Source organism: Bemisia tabaci, chromosome 6 (assembly GCF_918797505.1).
Source record: "Bemisia tabaci chromosome 6, PGI_BMITA_v3".
In the NCBI taxonomy this organism is placed as follows: Eukaryota; Metazoa; Arthropoda; class Insecta; order Hemiptera; family Aleyrodidae; genus Bemisia; species Bemisia tabaci.
The window spans coordinates 34700132-34718158 of NC_092798.1; the positions used below are offsets into that span (position 1 = coordinate 34700132).

At 40.3% G+C, this 18027-nt stretch overlaps 1 protein-coding gene across 1 annotated transcript in view; it reads left to right on the top strand.

The window, feature by feature from the left end:
• The window catches only part of LOC109042981 (discoidin domain-containing receptor 2), a 337676-nt gene that overhangs the window by 251423 nt on the left and 68226 nt on the right, over positions 1 to 18027 (top strand). The window contains exon 4 of the mRNA XM_019059980.2: positions 16071 to 16302. Within this exon, the coding sequence (XP_018915525.2) occupies positions 16071 to 16302 (232 nt within the window). The remainder of the gene's footprint in view (positions 1 to 16070; positions 16303 to 18027) is intronic.

Genomic DNA, 18027 nt, shown 5'->3' on the forward strand with positions numbered 1-18027 from the left:
CCCAAAACTTTTGAACTTAAAAAACTGTAGCGAAGAAAAATCTTGTGATAGAAAATAAATCACGAAGAATCCAAAAAGAATCCGTTTAATATCTAATATAATTTCGGGTCATTTATTAGTAATCCTTTTGGGAAATTGCGGGTTTTATATACTTTTAGTTCAGTTATGTTTATTTCTCTTTGAATTTTATGTTTGTTTTATTCAAGCTTTTGTGTTTTCTGTTTTACTGACTCTTTATTCTAGAGAAGTTCGCGCTAAAATGTTTTATTTTGTTGGAAATGAAATGAAATGAAATAAATCGCATCATTTTAGTAAGTAATATGAAATAATTACGCATGATATGGCCTAATGGGCTTATGCTAGTAGTATAAACTCAGTTTAGACGTTAGTATTAACACTACTCTTTGCATTGTGGATTAAATATGTGATGAGCAAATATATTTTAAAGTAGCTTTCGAGCGCATTTAATCAACGCAGTCGGATTTCTTCGCTTTTCAACTTCCTATTTGATTTCCCTCAAACTCGCTTTAGATATTTTTCAAATCGGTGGCGCCGCGTAAATGATCGATTATCGATATTTCCCCATTTGGAGCAATGGTAAAGAATCCATTATTAAGGTGTTTGTTGCGATCACCCAGTTTATCAACCCTTCTCTATACGCTTAAATGGCAGATCAATCGATACATCGCAAATTATGCCGCGGCACTCTTTCAAATCTAAAATGACCGCTTTTGGGGCACTAGAAAGGTTCCAAAGTTGCCCTCTGACATGCATTTTTTTCTCGAAATAATGCTTCCACATTAAAGATGAAAAGTCGACATCATTCTAAATTCATCATAAATCAGCAATTTCAGGGGATTTATTTCTATTTGGGAGGGGGGCGCAGGCCTGCGTTACGGGTGTGTTGAGAACATGAAGAGGGGAGTGAAAAATTCCAATTTTCAACGTTACGTATTTTAAAAACGGTCCCTTCCCAATGTTGACTCTGAATCCTTCCTGGAGAAAACTTCCCCGCCCCGATAAAAAAACGCTCTGCCTCGCCTCAAATATTCCATCCGTTTGCTCTTGTAAATAATATCAGAATCGGAACTCGCGAAAATAATTACGGGGTCAGAGCCGGGACGGACCGGTCAGCGGGGCGCGGCGTTATTTTTTTGCTTGAATTTTTTAAAACGCTTCCCGGGAAACTTCCGCCCCGTATTTTATTTACTTTCCCGGCCGTCCGGATTCCGCTAATAAAGTCGACCCCCCCTCCCACACCATCCCCGCAACGGACAGGTGAGAGGGGGGTGGAGGATTGTTGAGAGCCGGCATGAAAATTTAACGGGAAAGTCAGACAACACGTCGTTCCTGTGACGTAAGGACGTACCTCCATAAATACGTGAACCCTGTTGTCCATATAACTCTATGCTTCCCAGAGCCCATACGGAAATGGAGATAGTCCCTTACGACAAAGGAGCGGCGAACAATCTGCATGACGCGGACGAACTTTCGGTAGCGTAATATTTTATTCAGGGTCATCCGAAAAGCTCCCATAATTCAGCTCCGATTTGATCAGCAGTTTTAGTAGTAAGCTGTTCGCAGAGCCCTCGCCCTTGCTTACGGGTCCTCTCTCCTGGGACGGGGTTGTCGGGTTTATGGTTTATTTTGCGAATTCATCTATTTAAGATGGCTTGTGTTCATTTAGTATTCTATTAAAATTTGGGATAGGCTTTGGGGTGGCAAGGGCTCTGAAGACTGTGACGCTGACAATAGTGATTCTGAGTCACGTAAGACTTTATATTGAAACTCTATCAACCAAATGAGTTACTATCTATTTGAAACTGGATCGAATACGGAAAAAGGAACTCCCACATTTTTAGGGAAAAATCAGTTAAGGTTAGTTTTGAGATGACGGACACGGTTGGGCTACTTCATTTGAACTATATTTCGCAGTTCAGAACTACGATCTCTACTCATCCGTAGAAAGACTTATGAGCCTAGGGAAGCTAATGGTACATACGTTAACTTTAAACTGAGCCAGAAATTTCAGTTCCTAATTGCAAAAATCAGTCAATTTATGAGTTGAGTCTTGTTATTCATGTAACTCCATGCTTTTCAGGGTTCACGCGAAAATAGAGATTCGTCCTTACATTACAGGAGCGATAAATGGAATGTATTTTGCAATTCGGAACTATAATTTCTGGCTCTCATCCGTACAAAGCTTATGAGTTAAGGGAAACCAATGGTGCATACGTTTTTCCTAAAGTGAGCCACAATTTAGAGTTCTTAATTGCAAAATGTAGTCCAATCGTTGATGGCTCAGTCTCTTCTATCAAAAATTTGAAGTCAAGCAAAGATATTTTGACTGTGAAAATAAGAGAAAAGTTGTATATTTAATACGACTGAATCATATTGAGGAATAAAACCTATTTTTCTACGTTATAATTAATGTGTTTGGTTTCTCTCTGCATGCCAACATTGGTCCGTATGTAAAATTTTAATTGTTGAAAAATGAGTCTCAGTACGACTGGTAAAAACTACCGTTGTCCGATTTGAAGTTTAGTTCTAATGGCTGGAACCTTCGGTCACCTGAACCTAAAACTGTGTAGTGCTCCATATAAACTGAAGCATTTCCTCCGTGCAATTTGCAAAAATCGCCAAATCTGACATCGACGTATTCCGGCTCCGTTGTTTTATTGCGATATTAAATGCATAATTCAGCAATATCGATTCGATGACGGACCAAGTGACTTTTATGCGCCTGATCCGGTGGAAACGCAATACGTGTTGCAGGCCGTCGCGCGCATTTCTCTCCTACCTGGGCCTCGGCTCCGGCCGCTGTCGGACATAAAAATTTAATGTCTTTTTCAAAAATAACTACCGGCGCGGGGCATCAATTCGCCGGAGCGACGGAGCTCGATTTCGGGCCGGGCCTCCACCCCGGAGTTTCCGGTTCAAAATATAAATAAGGCATCGGATGCGATGTGCAGACGCGGACGTTTTTTTTGTAGAAATACTATTCCCATCAAAATGGAATCAATTTGGCCGTACCGGCGTTTTTTTTCCGTCCGAGAGTGCTTCTATGATTTTTTCATAGCTTAGATATTATTTAGGACTCTGTCGTCCCACGCTGGGCAGATGTGTTTCGGAAAAAAGGTCAAAATACTGAACACGCTCTTATGAATTGACGTATTCATACTAAAAGGAACTATGTCACACGCCAACTCTATATAAATACATCCAAATCTGAGACTACACATCACCATAACTCCTAGTTCTGCAATGAACCCTCTATGACATAGTTTTACTTATTCCTAGCGATGATTTTTTCAGTTTTCTTTTTTTAAAAAAAGAATTGAACTATTTCTCTGTGTCATAATGTTGCAAATTTTTATCAATGTTTTCTTTTTTGTACAAATTATTACCAACATTTTGAAATTTTAAGGAAAAACTGTGAAACAAAGTCTTTACAAAAGCTACAACAGAGATATGTGTGCCATTGAATCTGAGACTCAAATTAATTCACACCTTAGAGTGTTGGGAGTGAAACAAACGTATCTACGTTTTTGCCGTTTCAAGTTATCAGATAAAAACAATATTTCCATTATAATTCGTTTTTGGTATCCGCACTACGTGCTCCAACCAGCGACCCATGAAAAGACCAGACTCATCATATGTATTTTTGGTCGTACTTTAGAATTTGTCAGAGTCCAATCAACAGAAATCGAATATGTTCTAAAATATGTAGTTATTTTTCAAAGAAGTTATCATCTTTGGCCTTAAATTCTCAAGTACGGTAAGATCTCGGTTATCCGCAATTTTCTCGGAGGCTCCAGCTCCAATTTACGCACGGCGGCAATTTTACGGCACAAACTTATATTTTCTTCCAGAAACAATGTTCGCCAAAATAACTTCTTCAAGGTAAATTATTCATTTTCAACGAATAATTACATTCTGTCTATTATTTGAGACGTTTTTTATTGGATTTTCCTTTAAAATACAGCCTTTTTAATTATTTTTCCTGGTAAAATATCTCAGTTTCGAACTATCTACGATAGCTTCGGTTTCGACCCCGCGGAGAGTCGAGACTCTTTTGGATCCGAAATTTAATTGTAAGTTACCGCATCATCTGAAAAAATATAAATAAAAAATCCCTATTATACTGAGTATATCTCTACACACTCTCCAAAGAAAATCAACCCCTGTCACTTCTGTAATTCATCACCTCTAACCATCAAACACGTACTTATGGACTGCTCTGCCCTCCAATATCTCCAATATTCCCCTACAATCAACAGAAATACAAACCCACTTACATGCGATGAACCCAATTTTACTACCAAAATTCTGAAACTCTTCACCTCTCTTAATTTAAAAATCAAAATTTTCGTATATACTCCCATTTTCAAAATTCTCTGTTAAGACGTAAATAGCCTGTGACGCTGAATGTCTTAAAATATACTAACTAACTACCTAACTCTCTATACATACACGCACATACGTACAGATTATACATCAGTGTATTTCTAATTTATCAAAATTTGGCAACTTCCAAGTGCTCATACAAGGTTTTTCTTCGGCAAAGCAAGACCAACGACCGAAAACACCGCGAGGACTCGCCGCGCCAAGCCGTCTCGCCCGCGTCTGTTCTCAACCCTCCCCCTCCATCCCTTTCTCCCCCGCGCAAAACATTTTCTTTCCGTGGCGAGCGCTGCGGAGGGTGAGAGGATTTCACCGCGGAAATAGATTAACGGGTTCAGTATTATTTTAACGGAGTTAGCGCCGATAGAACTTTTACGCGCGGTTGCAGCCCAATAAAATTAAATTACGGACAGGTTAGCGCGCCGCAGCCCGAAAGGTTATTGAAATTGCACGCCGCAGGACGATTTGGGGTGGGGGGTAGTGTGGGGATATCGAAGGTTGGTCCGATATGTGTCAGGTAAAGTTTTTCTTGCGGTTGGGTTGGGTGTACTCATTGGTTTTTTTACAGTTATTGATTTTTAATGAAGTGCCATTTTGGGGAGCGAATGACCACTGAAAGATCCGCTTTTTACTTGATTAGCCATGTTCATGCCCGGCTTTATGATAAGTGGCTCTCGGTGGCACTTTAAATATTATACGTAAGTCAGTTGCGGATGGGGAGGGAGTATGAGTTTTTCTTATGAGGGTGAGGGGCGATCATGTCCGGTCTTACGTAATTCTCCAACTTGTATCTCCTCCTCTAAATTTTCTCCCCGAAAAATGTTTAGCTCACACAAAAAATGACTCATTTTGAATCAATCAAAAATCCAAAAATCACCAAAAAATCACCACCCAAAAATCAAAATTATCGACATCATTTGGATGATTCTAGACTTTTTCTGTGGTGACAAGGTGGTAAAAATTGATTTTTGAACTTTTTTAACCTTGTTTTCCTCGCAAAATAGTGTGGAATCAGCATTGTTTTACCACCTTGTTACTTACAGTTTGAGCCACGTTTCCTAGTATTTTATCTCGCTTCTTCCGTAGTAAATAATTCATGAAAGTTATGTTTATTTATACAGAAACTCCGTGAACTAATCGAGTTTAACCCCGATTTTTTCATGCAATTGCTTTTCCTGATTAAAAGGGAAGATAAAACCATGTGACTTTTAGAATCATTGCCATAGTGAAAATATTAACTATATATTGTAGCTTAATATTTTATAGCCAAATCATTGTGGTACCTTGACAGTTTCTATAATTTTGTTACCTTTATAATTGGACCGCGTTAAACAGAAAAGAACCAAGCCACAACAGCTATTGCCAAAAATCGGCTAATTTAATTTTTTACATGAAAACGGTTGTGCAGATTTTTGTGCGAATTTCTGTGAATTTTTTCCCATAATACACAGCAAAGTCCTTAAAATTTTCAAAGGAATCCGCACAAACGTTCTCTCGTAAAAAAACAAATTCCCCTGTTGAATTTGGCAGTAGCTGATGTGGCGTGGTTCCTTTCTATTTATCGCGGTCCAATTATGATGAAAATTCCGAATTATTGGCTACAATCGACATCAATCCACAGCTCATATCGGTGTTACTTATAGCTCAAAGTTCCTACTCCATGCAGCAAACGAGGTTAACAAATGCACCCTCGATAGCAGCGCCATCTACCAGCTGCCCTCTAACTTCTCACCCCCAGCATCTTGGCAGCAATAAAGACTCGCAGCTCCTCAATGAGAGGGTAGTAATGCTCCAGCACCGAACGTTACCCACGAGGACGCCGAGATCCCGGGAAGAGCCCTACAGTGATGAAAAGCGCAATACCAATCCGAAGAAGTAGCTAAGATGCGCTCCCTATCCACCCCCAGCCTCACTTATTATACGCATCAAGAGATAAGAGTGTTTGACCCGGGGTTTTATTTCCCGCTAAGCTTCCGATAATACCGGCTGGCCACCCCTCTCCAAGTAGCTACCCCCTGTTACTCCTGTGCGGTTTCGTAATAACCTAGAGCGCGTGGCCTAGTGGCCGTCAAATAGAACGTTGCAAATTTTCTCACTTTGATTTTTTTGGAGGAGGGATATTATTCTTCTTCCTCTTCTTCCTCTTCCTCCTCTTCCTCCTCTTCCTCCTCTTCCTCCTCTTCCACTTCTTCCTCCTCTTCCACTTCTTCCTCCTCTTCCTCCTCTTCCACTTCTTCCTCTTCTTCTTCCTCTTCCTCATCTTCCTCTTCTTCCTATTTTGCCTCTTCTTCCTCTTCTTCATATTCTTCATCTTCTTCCTCTCCCTCCTCCATTTCCTCTTCTTCATCTCATTTTTCTTCTCCCACTTTTTCTCCGTCTTCTTCTTATTCCCTTCCTTCATTTCACTTCCATATTCCTCTCCTCGGTTCCAGTTCCTGGGGGCTCCTACTGTGGAATGTTTGGCCATCAGATGTTGTCCTAGGTTCTGCACGGTCGAACTAAAAAAAGATTGATTTAATGTAGCACTCTGTTTTCGACACAGAACTTATTGCAATAACACCACAACAACGCGTGTAACAACGGAAGAGAATTTTGTGACTAATGTGTGTAATTTTCGCGTGAATTACTTACAATCACGAGAGTTGATGCAACATCCAAACCAATATCGTGGCGTGCTTTGCGATATATGGATTGATCTACCGTTGAAACATACGAAAAAAAATCGATGATCGATTCCTCACCATAGCTTCAAATGGGGAAATATCGATAATCAATCACTCACGCCTCCGCACTGATTCAAACCGGTTTGCATATTAAACGCAGTTCTTGCATTGCTACAAAAATAACTAAGACGATAGTTACCGTTCAACATCTTCGATGAAAAATTAAGCGGAAAAGAAATAATTGTTACCAATGTTTTTCCGCGTGTTTCAAAAAGCAATTAGTTTTGTTGTTCCGGATTCTCATAATTAATCCGGATGCGGAACCTTGCCCTTAAATGCATACAGAGTCTCTTTGACAGTGCTTCACCGAGTACCGAGCTGATCCATTTTCCTGCGTAGGCTCTTTGAATACAGATTGTAAATTTATACGATCCAACCGGAGACTCTATCAAAAGACCGGAGGAATAAAATTCATCCCAACACAAAGAGAGAGAGAGGGAAAAAACCGTATCTCTGTCAAAGTTGTTGAGTCCCCTCGTTCATTTGTATGAAATCAAAATCGCGAGGACTTACAGCGACTCTGAAAAAAGTGCGACGAGTAACTTCTGTAATATCATCATTTTCTCTCGCCTCCCCCGGCCCCCACCCCGGGGGAGGGAGTGGGGGCGCTGCTTTTTTCCTCCACTCCTATTTAATCATACTTAAGCTGTAAATTGGTTTTGACGCGCCTAATCCCTCGTTATAGATGAACAAAACCGGCCCCAAATAATTTCTACATTTTTATTTATTTATGCGGCTTTGGAGCGGGATGTAATGAGACGGGGTTGCATATTTTTTTCCGCCCTCCGCGATTCCCTCCGCTATGTTTCCGTGCTTTTCATTGGAGCCTTGTATGCTCGGATGTTCCGATATTTCAAGGAATTTTCTTGAGTGTTCCAGGCTTCATTCTGCATAGAGTTACGAGTTTTTAGAGAACCTTTTATGGCGACTTGGATGCACCTGCGTACTCTGTTTTTCCCGCTTTATTTAAGCTCGTTCTAAGCTGTTGCAAAATTATTATCGTAACTGGAGGAGGGATTTCTTCTCTCCTGCAGCAGTGAAGGGATTTTATCCCGCATAACGTTCATTGCCGTAAGTACGGTCAGAACATGTTGATCTATACTCCGCACGTCTTATGCGCTCTAGTTTAATGTATTTTTGGTAATATTTACTTTAAAAAAAAAAAAAAAAAAAAAAAAAAAAAAAAAAAAAATACAAGTCAGAAGGTTATCTACGAACCGATGACTATTAAAAAATATCCAATTAGTGTAATCGTAAAGAAGCAGTAATACACCAAGTATTGTGTATTGTAACAAAACTCAACATTTTAAACTATAAAGTAACCATTCTTCCAGTGCTGTTTTGCCTAAAAATTATCAGGCACGTAAATGTATGCTTCACTAGAAAAATATCTCTCGGATCCAGAGTCCAAACTCCTAAAAAATTTGACCAGGAAAAAATACATTTGATCTAATCTTATTTTTACTCAAGTCAAAAAGGAAATCCGCTTAAATTAAGAGGCTTGGCTCGCAATTCAAGCAAAAATTCGGTTGAATCGAAAGTATATTTTACTGTCAATTTTTTAAGAGCCTTGACTCTGGATCCACGATACTTTCTTACATTGTTAGTTTTATGTATGAATATTCACGATGATCACGAGATTTGGAGTAGCAGATCTCAAGAACAAACAATTTCAAACACGTAACAATTTAAGGCGTCCAGGTATCTTATATAAATGGACGTATTTCTATCGAACGGAACTATGTGCATTATGACGTGAGCCCTGTTATGCACATATTCTCATGAGCCTCAGGGCTCATGTATTAATGCACATAGTTTCGTTTGATAGAAATACGTCCAAATGATGACTGAAAACGTTTTAAATCCTACTCCTTTTTATTTAAACTCCTACAGCCCATATCCGAAGCTAATGAAACTGGTCGCCGTAAAATTTTCGCCCTCTTTCTTTTCCCTACGAAAACTAAACGTTTTTAAAGCTTCAATCGCCATCTTTAGCGTTTTACGCTCCCGGTTTTATTACGTCATGAAACTAAGACGACCGACTTCCAGCGTAGGTTCCGCCGATCCAGGAATCCGAGTGTAAAAGTCACTGACGTGGCGCTGCGTGGAGGACCGAAACGAATTTAATAAAATTGTCTGTGCCGGAACGTGCACTCCCGCTATTATTACCTCTCCAGATTTAATTTCAACCTTAAAAAGGCGCCCCGTCTTATCTCGCTTACAAATTTGCCGATTTGAGACGATGCTCGAAAAGTAAAGCGAGTAAAAAACACCGATTTGTGAAGAGGCCCTCGGGAGGGTGTCGGATTTTGGGTTGCCGCCGGGGAGATCCGTTCAAATTGGGGTACTCGTGATTTTTTCTCGTCTCGACAACGCTGGTTCAGTAGTTACTTTGTATTATTCTTATTGGAGCTTGATTTTGTAGAGAATGAGGATTTACCTTTTATGGATAACAGTAGTGAAACAATCAGGATCATCTTAAGCCCGATCCGTGTTTTTATCGGGTGTGAAGTTAGCAATCAGAATTCCCGATCAAATTGTTAGGTTACCCCCCCCCCCCTTCTTCTTTTTCCTTTTATATAGATATTTGAGGTTGGATTGGATTTAAATTATTAGTGAAAATAGGAATTCCTTTTTTGGGAGAATTAGAGGGTATATAATCCATATCTAATAGACTCCCGTTTTTTGGTTTACATGACGTCACAAGCTCAGGGACAAAGAGAGATTTTCTATTTAGTCCATCGATGATGGTGACTATTACTTTGTGGACTTGACGTGCTGGCCTATCTCTTTCTTAGTTGAATGTTGAGCGACGGCGCCGTGTCGATCTCTTCTTTGTTTAGTAAACACACGAATGTTTTTCGGCGTCATAGCATCAACTGAAGATCATCAACCAGCAAGGAGGCAGGCACTGGGTACTCAAGTGTCAACGAGTAGGCAAATAACAGTTGCTCACAATTGTCCTTAAGGAAATGTTTATTCCCCGAACGTAAACGCTTCCACCTGTTGCAAATATGTTAAAGGCGGGTCTTTCGAAGTTACAGAACCAGTCCCGGTACTTTTGGGACACCCTATGTATATGCCAAATCCCAGGGAGCGAGATTTTTTTTTAGAGAAACTTCAAAAAATCTAAAAAAATATCCTAGAATTTATCAAAATTTTTCCTGAGAAAGCTATGAGCTTTAGAATGTAAGGCGGAGAGCAATAATTCAACACCTCAGATGGTCTTTTCTCATAATAGAAATCATAGTGTAAAGCATTTAAAATTAAATTTCATTAATAATAATACAAAGGCTCTTAGATCCAGAGTCCAGATCCTTAAAATATTTTACAAGAAACAATACTCTTGATTCAATCGGGTTTTTGTTTGAATCGAGAGCTAAGCCTTTTAATTTAAGCGTATTTCCTCTTGATTCAAGCACGCGGAGCACGCTGTGGCGCGGCGGGCGGGCGGCCGGCCAGCACGAGACGCGCATTGGCGCCTACAAACCTAAGTGGATACTTCAAGCATTGCGCAATGCGTGAAGTATCCCCTTAGGTTTGTAGGCGCCAGTGCGCGTTGCGTGCTGGCAGCACGTCGCGTCACTTTGCTCTATGTTAGGCCCTATTATTTAAAATCGCGGAGTCAGCGTTTTTCAACTCATGATTCTGACATGCTTGGTTACTCTGCATGGATTATTCTCATCTAAATTGATAAAAAAAAATATGTATTAAAGGAAAATATCCAATTGAATAAAGGGTATTTTTTTGTCGTCAAATTTTTCAAAATTCTTGACTCTGGATCCAAGAGACGTTTCCTCCAGCTCGCCATAATTATGCCTTTCTCACAAGTAACTAATAAGGCGAAAGATACCAGCACCGAAACAATAATGCAGACGTGTTCCGTTCACGAGATGAAGAGGTCCTCTCTAAAGAGGGATTTTCATCGGCACAAGTTACAGAGTACTTTTTCCCCGTTTCATAAAGAAACGGTCCCACGTTCGTTAGCACGCAAGTATCGCCTCAAAATATTCAGTGGCGAGGCAATATCCAGAGCAATCTGGGTGGAAATTGAAATCGTTCCGAAACTTTTGCGAGCCGCGTTATGGAAATAAGTTGCTAAAGTGCGGCTTCGCCCGTCAAAATGTAAAAAGTTGACTTCTGAAAACACGACCCGGCCCCTCGTTGCGAACAACCCCCGCGTGATGCCGAGAAAAGAGGGGATGCTTGACTCTCGGATCTACGCAGGGAAAAAGAAAAGAAAGAGAAATTACCCCTAATCAAAAAAAGTATATGTAAAAAAAAAAAACTCTCTCTTCCCTCAAATTTTTTGAAGTTTATCCCTGTGCTGAAGTTTTCACTTAAATAGATGCTCTGTCTAAGTGATATTAGGAAAACCGAAGGATGAACCCCTGACAGCTAGAAGGTTGGCGGGTATGGCGGTAAAAAAAACATGTTCTCACTAACAATAAGAACTATCGGAGCCAGAACCTATATCTAGAGTTTGTCATCTGCTGGTGGCCGAAAATAGTAGTTTGTAATGAGGAGGCTCTTTCCCAGTAGGGTTACACGAACGATTAAATTGGATTCATTCTTCGAAAAAGCCATTTTATTCAAACTGCACACAAATTGCAAAATATGGTCCATAATGTATAGTAATACGGTGTACATGATCATTTTCTTTTAAAGCCAACATTTTTTTTAAAGCAAACTGCAAACTATTTATGCTATTCCAGTCATTCGTTTTATTCACAGATGAAGATGCAAAATTTTTGTAATCAAAGTGGTTTCTTGCTCTTAAATCTGATCCAATTTATCCCAAGGAAAAGATAGAAAGAAGGAAAAGAACAGGCACTCGTGGTTTTTCTTTCTTTTTTTTAAACAGACTTCTCAATCCTCATTTCCTTCCGTTTTCACTCGGAGCGTCCACCGTTTATCCAGGAAAAGAGTGCGGCTGAAACGAACACAGATTCTCTTTTTCCCAGCCGGGGAGCATAAGCGTGAGAGAAAGTGCAACACACCGGCTCCTGCCGGAGCGACGAAAAGAACGTAACGCGGTTTCCTCGCATTTTGCGAATAATAAACTCGGTGCTCATGAAGCATGCGTAATGCAATTTCAGCGCTGCCGCATACCTCAAACAGACGTCGCGTCGGCGGGGTAATTCGCCTCGGATTCCCTCTTTTTCGCTCCGTGCCCCCGCTCCCCACTCGTCAACCGTGATAAGCAAATGTACTCCGCGCGGGTCCGAGCCGCGTTACGTAGAACAATTTCGCGTTTCCTTTATTGTCTCGCAACTATTTGAAAGTTGCATTGTGAACTTTCAAAGCGAAGGCACTCTCAAGTTTCATCCATTTCAGTTGTTGCTCACGCGGTACCGCCAAATCTCCTCGGTATTTTAGAATCACAGAACGAAAAGTGTCTTGGATCCCAGCACTATAAAAAAAGTCGCTTGGATCTAGAGTCTAGACTCTTAGAAACGCTGACCAAAAAAAAATACTCTTGATTCAATCGGATTTTTGCTCGGATGGAGAACCAAGCCTCTTAATTTAAGCGGATTTATTTTTGATTCAAGCTAGAGATGGCGATTAAAGCTTTAAAAACGTTTAGTTTTCGTAGAGAAAAGAGAGAGGACGAAAATTGTAAAGTGACCAATTTCATTACCTCCGAATATTGGCTGCGGGAGTTTAAATAAAAAGAGTCGGATTGAAAACGTTTTCAGTCAGGCTACGTTCTCAGGACGTAGCCTCAGGAGGATTGAACACTTTCTAAGCAGCTATGGAATTTAATGAAGCTCTCAGTAATTTTTGCGGGTGTTTTTCGTTTTTGCTCCTCCTTGATGGTCTTAAGCTCGCAAATTTCTCATGCATCCCAATTTGAAATATGTTAACAGCCGCAAACTACCACATTTGTCTTTTTCCAAAACTCTCGAGAAAGATGTGTCTCCATTGTTTAATTCCTTAATTTTGTCAAAAAGGCTCGAACGCTATGAAATTTGGCAATCTTTCAAAGACTTAAAGTTTCGCGGTAGTATTGTCACGGGCTGCGTCGTAAAAAGACTAGGTCAGAGCAGGCGAGCGACAAGGAACAGGGCTCCTTGGAAAGTTGCTCTCTCTCAGTTTTTATTCAATTAATTAAAATGTCTTGTTAATCTAAACTAATAAGTGTGTAAGAAAGGAGACGGAAAATTATTACTTCTTTTATTCGCTCCGCTTCAATAAAGGGAGGAAGTGGAGAGACCCGGGGAATAGAGGGGAAAGGGAAATGAATAAATAATACTTTAAAAAATTAAGACTTAGCAGTTGGTCTTGAAACTCATTAAAACTTTTAAATGTCTTTACTTAAAACACATGCAAATTAAGACAAATCGTGTATCCTGCTCCCTTTAATACATTTTTCTACTCAATTAAAAAGTTTCGCTTTACTTTTCAAGAAAGAGGGCTGCTCTAGTTCCTTTATTCCACGCTCGGTTCCGATCAGATCCGGAAGTGAGAGTAGATCAGCCCTAAGGAGAGGAAATTATTAAAAAGGTGAAACGGTAAAATTGGCCCCCGAGTAATTTTTTTAGTGACCTTTCATCCTTATACTTCCACTCTTATGTTCATAAAAACTTTTTTTTGTTCGTTTTTCCCCCTTAGTAAGCGCTTCGACAGGAGATCGTTTCTGTTGCAGTACATAATATGCACACTAATTGCACTTGAATTAGGTTCTAAATGCCCGATTGACTCATTGATTTTGGTTCTATTGAATAAAAAGCATTTTCTCTGAAAGCTCTAATTAATGGTGTTTCCAGGGTTAAAGAACTATACAGTAGGAACATTTTTTATGTATCCAAATTGGACTTAACTAAGATTCGGACTCAGGACTTAAGGCTACGGCCACTGAACTCAAAATAACCACCGCTAAAGCTTCCAGCGGGCTGATTATTAAAATTAATAGACAAGGCGATAGACAAAGAAGACAGGAGGAAAGAGGAGCGAGCGTATTGGCTGAAGCAGGTGGTTGCAATGGATGAAGTAGGGCGGTATACGAAAACGGCAACCCCCGAGAGACCCCATAGGCAGTCAATTATTTTCTCCCTTAGTCTAAGTGACCACCCGTTTCAAGTAATAGGATCGCTCTGCTTTTCCTTTCTCTTCTTTGTCTATTGGTTTGTCTATCAACTCTAATAAATAGCCTACGAATATGGATTAAGTGACATCCAAACCCGAAATGGACAGTTTGTCTTTGATCTGCAATCACGACTCTCAAATCCGAAACTGTTTTTCACCGCACGTCTCTTGCGGTATTTCAATGTATATTCTTTCTAGTGGTCCGTTAGACTTATAATACAAACATTTACAGTTGGAATTTTAATTATTCTACTTTCCACCATCAGGATTTGACGTAGAAAGTCAGCCCGTAACATTTTCCATCGCATCGCCCTCCGGTCAAAAAATAAGCACCAACAGAACATGTGAGGCACAACCACTTCAGCCTCCATTTTCCACCCTGTCTCCCATCCCATCCCACAACCATAACATGGACCGGTGTTCCATTACAACCAAGCAAACACGCTCGCCGTTTTAATAGGTTTCGAGTGCTTTAAAACCGGGGCACATCCCCCCCTTCCCCTCGCCCCCGGAGCCGAAATAATTTCAAATTCATGACGACATCGACGCGGGGCAAATAACGCGGGGTTAGCGGCGCATAATTTATCGCCACTTCCAGGCGGATAATGCAGTGTTTATCAATACTGACAGCGGTCTTTGAATTGAAATTAATGAGCCAACTTCGCCGGCGCATTACCTGGCGGCCGCGACGGGTTAATGGGTAAATGGAGCCGGCGCCTCGCGGTATAGGCAGCCAAGTTCGCGTCATACTTTTAATTGACACCTTGTCCAAACTATTCGTGCGTCGACAGCGTCGGAGTTTGGCGAATTTGCGAGTCGACAACGTTGTTTTTCCTCCATTTGAATCAATTAAAAGTATCGATTTTAGGCGAGACAAGCTGACAGCCGCCTCACTAATAATCGATTGTTTAATATACAATAAATAGAGGAAGACAGTGGTGCCAACTTGCAAAATCGCCACTACTCAAACCAGGAATAGTCCAACTGGATTTTACGCCGCCCTGCAAAAAAAACACATTGGATCTAGAGTCCAGACTCTTGAAAACATTGACAAGAAAAAATACTCTTGATTCAATCAGATTTTAGCTTAAATCAAAAGGAAATTCGCTCAAATAAAGAGGCTTGGTTCTTGATTTAAGTTTAAATCTGATTGAATCAAGAGTATTTTTTCTCGTCGATGTTTTAAGAGTCTGGACTCTAGATCCAATCTGTTTTTTTTTTCCCAGTGCGCCTAGTTTCCTCTGGTTTTTGTGAAGATGATGAAACAACGCACCGCTCTGTAACTTTCCGCAAATTTTCTTTAATACGTAGGAAAATATTCTCACAGAATCTCTAGTCAGGATTCTCCCCAGTTTTTTTGCAAAAAATGAAACATGTAAAGAAATATGGCAATGTCAGATGCAATTGGGTACATTTTGGTTTCTTTTACTACCTTCCTTTACCCAAGTAGCACAGGGCAACGAAAATATTGAAATTAAATTGCATTTCTTTCTAAATAAAATCGTATTTTTTACCATTAAATTGCATATTTTTATACATCAGTTAGTCGATTTATGCCAATTTTAAACAATCAACAAAATGAGCTCCTTGTGTCAGAAAGATAGGAAATATGCAATGCAATAAATAATTGCAACGTATGTCAATTTAATTGCAATAAGTTTCGATCGGCCCCTTCAAATAGGAGCTAGGCAAAATACACAACACCCAGTGGAATTGCAATACTTTCGCTGTGTAATTGCTCCTTATTGCAGTCTGTGCTACTTGGGTATAAGATATCTACTACATTCCGAGTGACGATGACCAGAACTTACATGTGTTTCGATTTCTAACGACTTTGGTTTGGGTGTGTTTCAGGATCCGTCAAGAGAAGAACGGCGGGGCGTGGTGTCCGAAGGCGCAGATCAGCAGCGACGTGCGAGAGTACCTGGAGGTGGACCTGAACCGGAACCACCTGATCACCAAGACGGAAACTCAGGGGAGGTTCGGCAATGGACAGGGCCAGGAATACGCCGAGTCCTACTCGATCGAGTACTGGCGGGACGCCCTCAAACAGTGGGTCGTCTACAAGAATACTCGCCGGGAAAAGGTAAACTTCATTTTTGTCCATCTAAAGCAACAAACATATTATAGACATAAACAAGAGACCCTCCACTGACCTCCTGGCAACAGGAGAACTCAGCTGTTTGATTTCTGCGGGTCGGCTGTTGGATCGCCATCGAATGATCGAATGATCATCTTAGCAATTTTCATTTTAATTTGTCTATATTTTCCAGTTTTTGTCTTTAGATTTTTAAGTATAGCCGAAGGATCAATGGAGATGTTGCATGTGTGAGGGATTTGCGATTAGTCCATTGATTCTTACGTAAAAGTTCGCGAGAAACACGATGGTGCCACTGGTTTTCTCTTAAATCCTCTTACTAGCTCAAAAAAAGCTCTCAAGTTGAGGCCAAAATGGAGGAGATATCCACGCTATCCTGAAAGTCCACCTCTTTATCAAAACAAACTCTCCATGGAAAGATAGGGAGCAAATAAATTAGCAGTGATGCCGTGTTTTCAGTTTTGGAGTCCTCAATTAATGCGGCAACCCTGTCAATGTATTTGATCCCTATCTTTGCATGGAGAGTTTGTCTTGATGTAGACGTGGACTCTCAGGATAGTGTGGGATATCCCCTCCATTTTTGCCTCAACTTGAAAGCTATTTTTGAGCTTGGAAGTTGATTTCAGAGAAAACCAGTGGCACCATCGTGTTTCTCGCGCACTTTTACATAAGAATCAGTAGTCAAATCGCAAATCCCTTACACATGCAACATCTCCATTCTTGCAATTTTGAGTGTCCTTTGCGAGGAATGGTTATCTACTAGTTTCTCCCAGTTTAAGACAAATTCTATTAGACTTCAATGTATATTATTCTGATCTTATGGCGCAAAATTCAGTTGTTATCGCAAGATAATTGGCAAAACTAAGAATATTATTTGGGGGGGGGGGGGGCATATAGAGCCCCTCATTAAGGAGGACGTAAAGAGTTCAGAAAAGCATGACACCAAGAAGGGTCTAAGGGTCGGGCATCCCCCGACGGGCAGGCGGGACAGCCGGGTGGTCATGGAGACTTTCACGGAAAAATTGCAGAAATGTCTTCCTTTTCAGGCCTCTCCTTATTATTTTGGAGTTTTTCTCACCTACGAATGCGGAAAAATCAAATTCCGTACATGACAATCACTCCGACGGGAAAAGCATATATCGTTGCATTCTTTCAGGGATATTGACCTCGGTTTTAATATCCACGCGGATTCATTTTCAGTTCTTCAATGAATTATTTTTGCACCATTCCCTCTTTATGTCTTTCACATCAACCCCTCCCCCCCCCTCACACTCACTGACGCTACATGAAAAAATAAAATCCATTGCTCGGGAGCTGAAGTAAATAAATAAAAATACCTAGTCCCAATGATCGCGACGCGTACTCGTGCATTGTTGCCATATTCTTCAAATATTTCAATAATTTTCCTAAATCGAAGAGAGACGCCGCTAATACGATTCAAACCGTCGCGGAATGATGTGTTCAGTGATTTTATTCAACCAAAAAGGTGAATTTAAATTAATTCGTTTCTAGGGTTATTTTGCCAAAAAATTGGCCTTTAGAGCACAATTATCAGCTCCGCAATCGGCAATTTATAGACATTTATTACATTAACGAGCGGTATTTTAGTGTTTTTTTATCACTATTTACTAATATCAATCAAGTAGGCAAAGTAAAAAATAGAAAAAATAAGGAAAATCATCAATAAAACCGCCTTTTTAAAAAATCACTGTT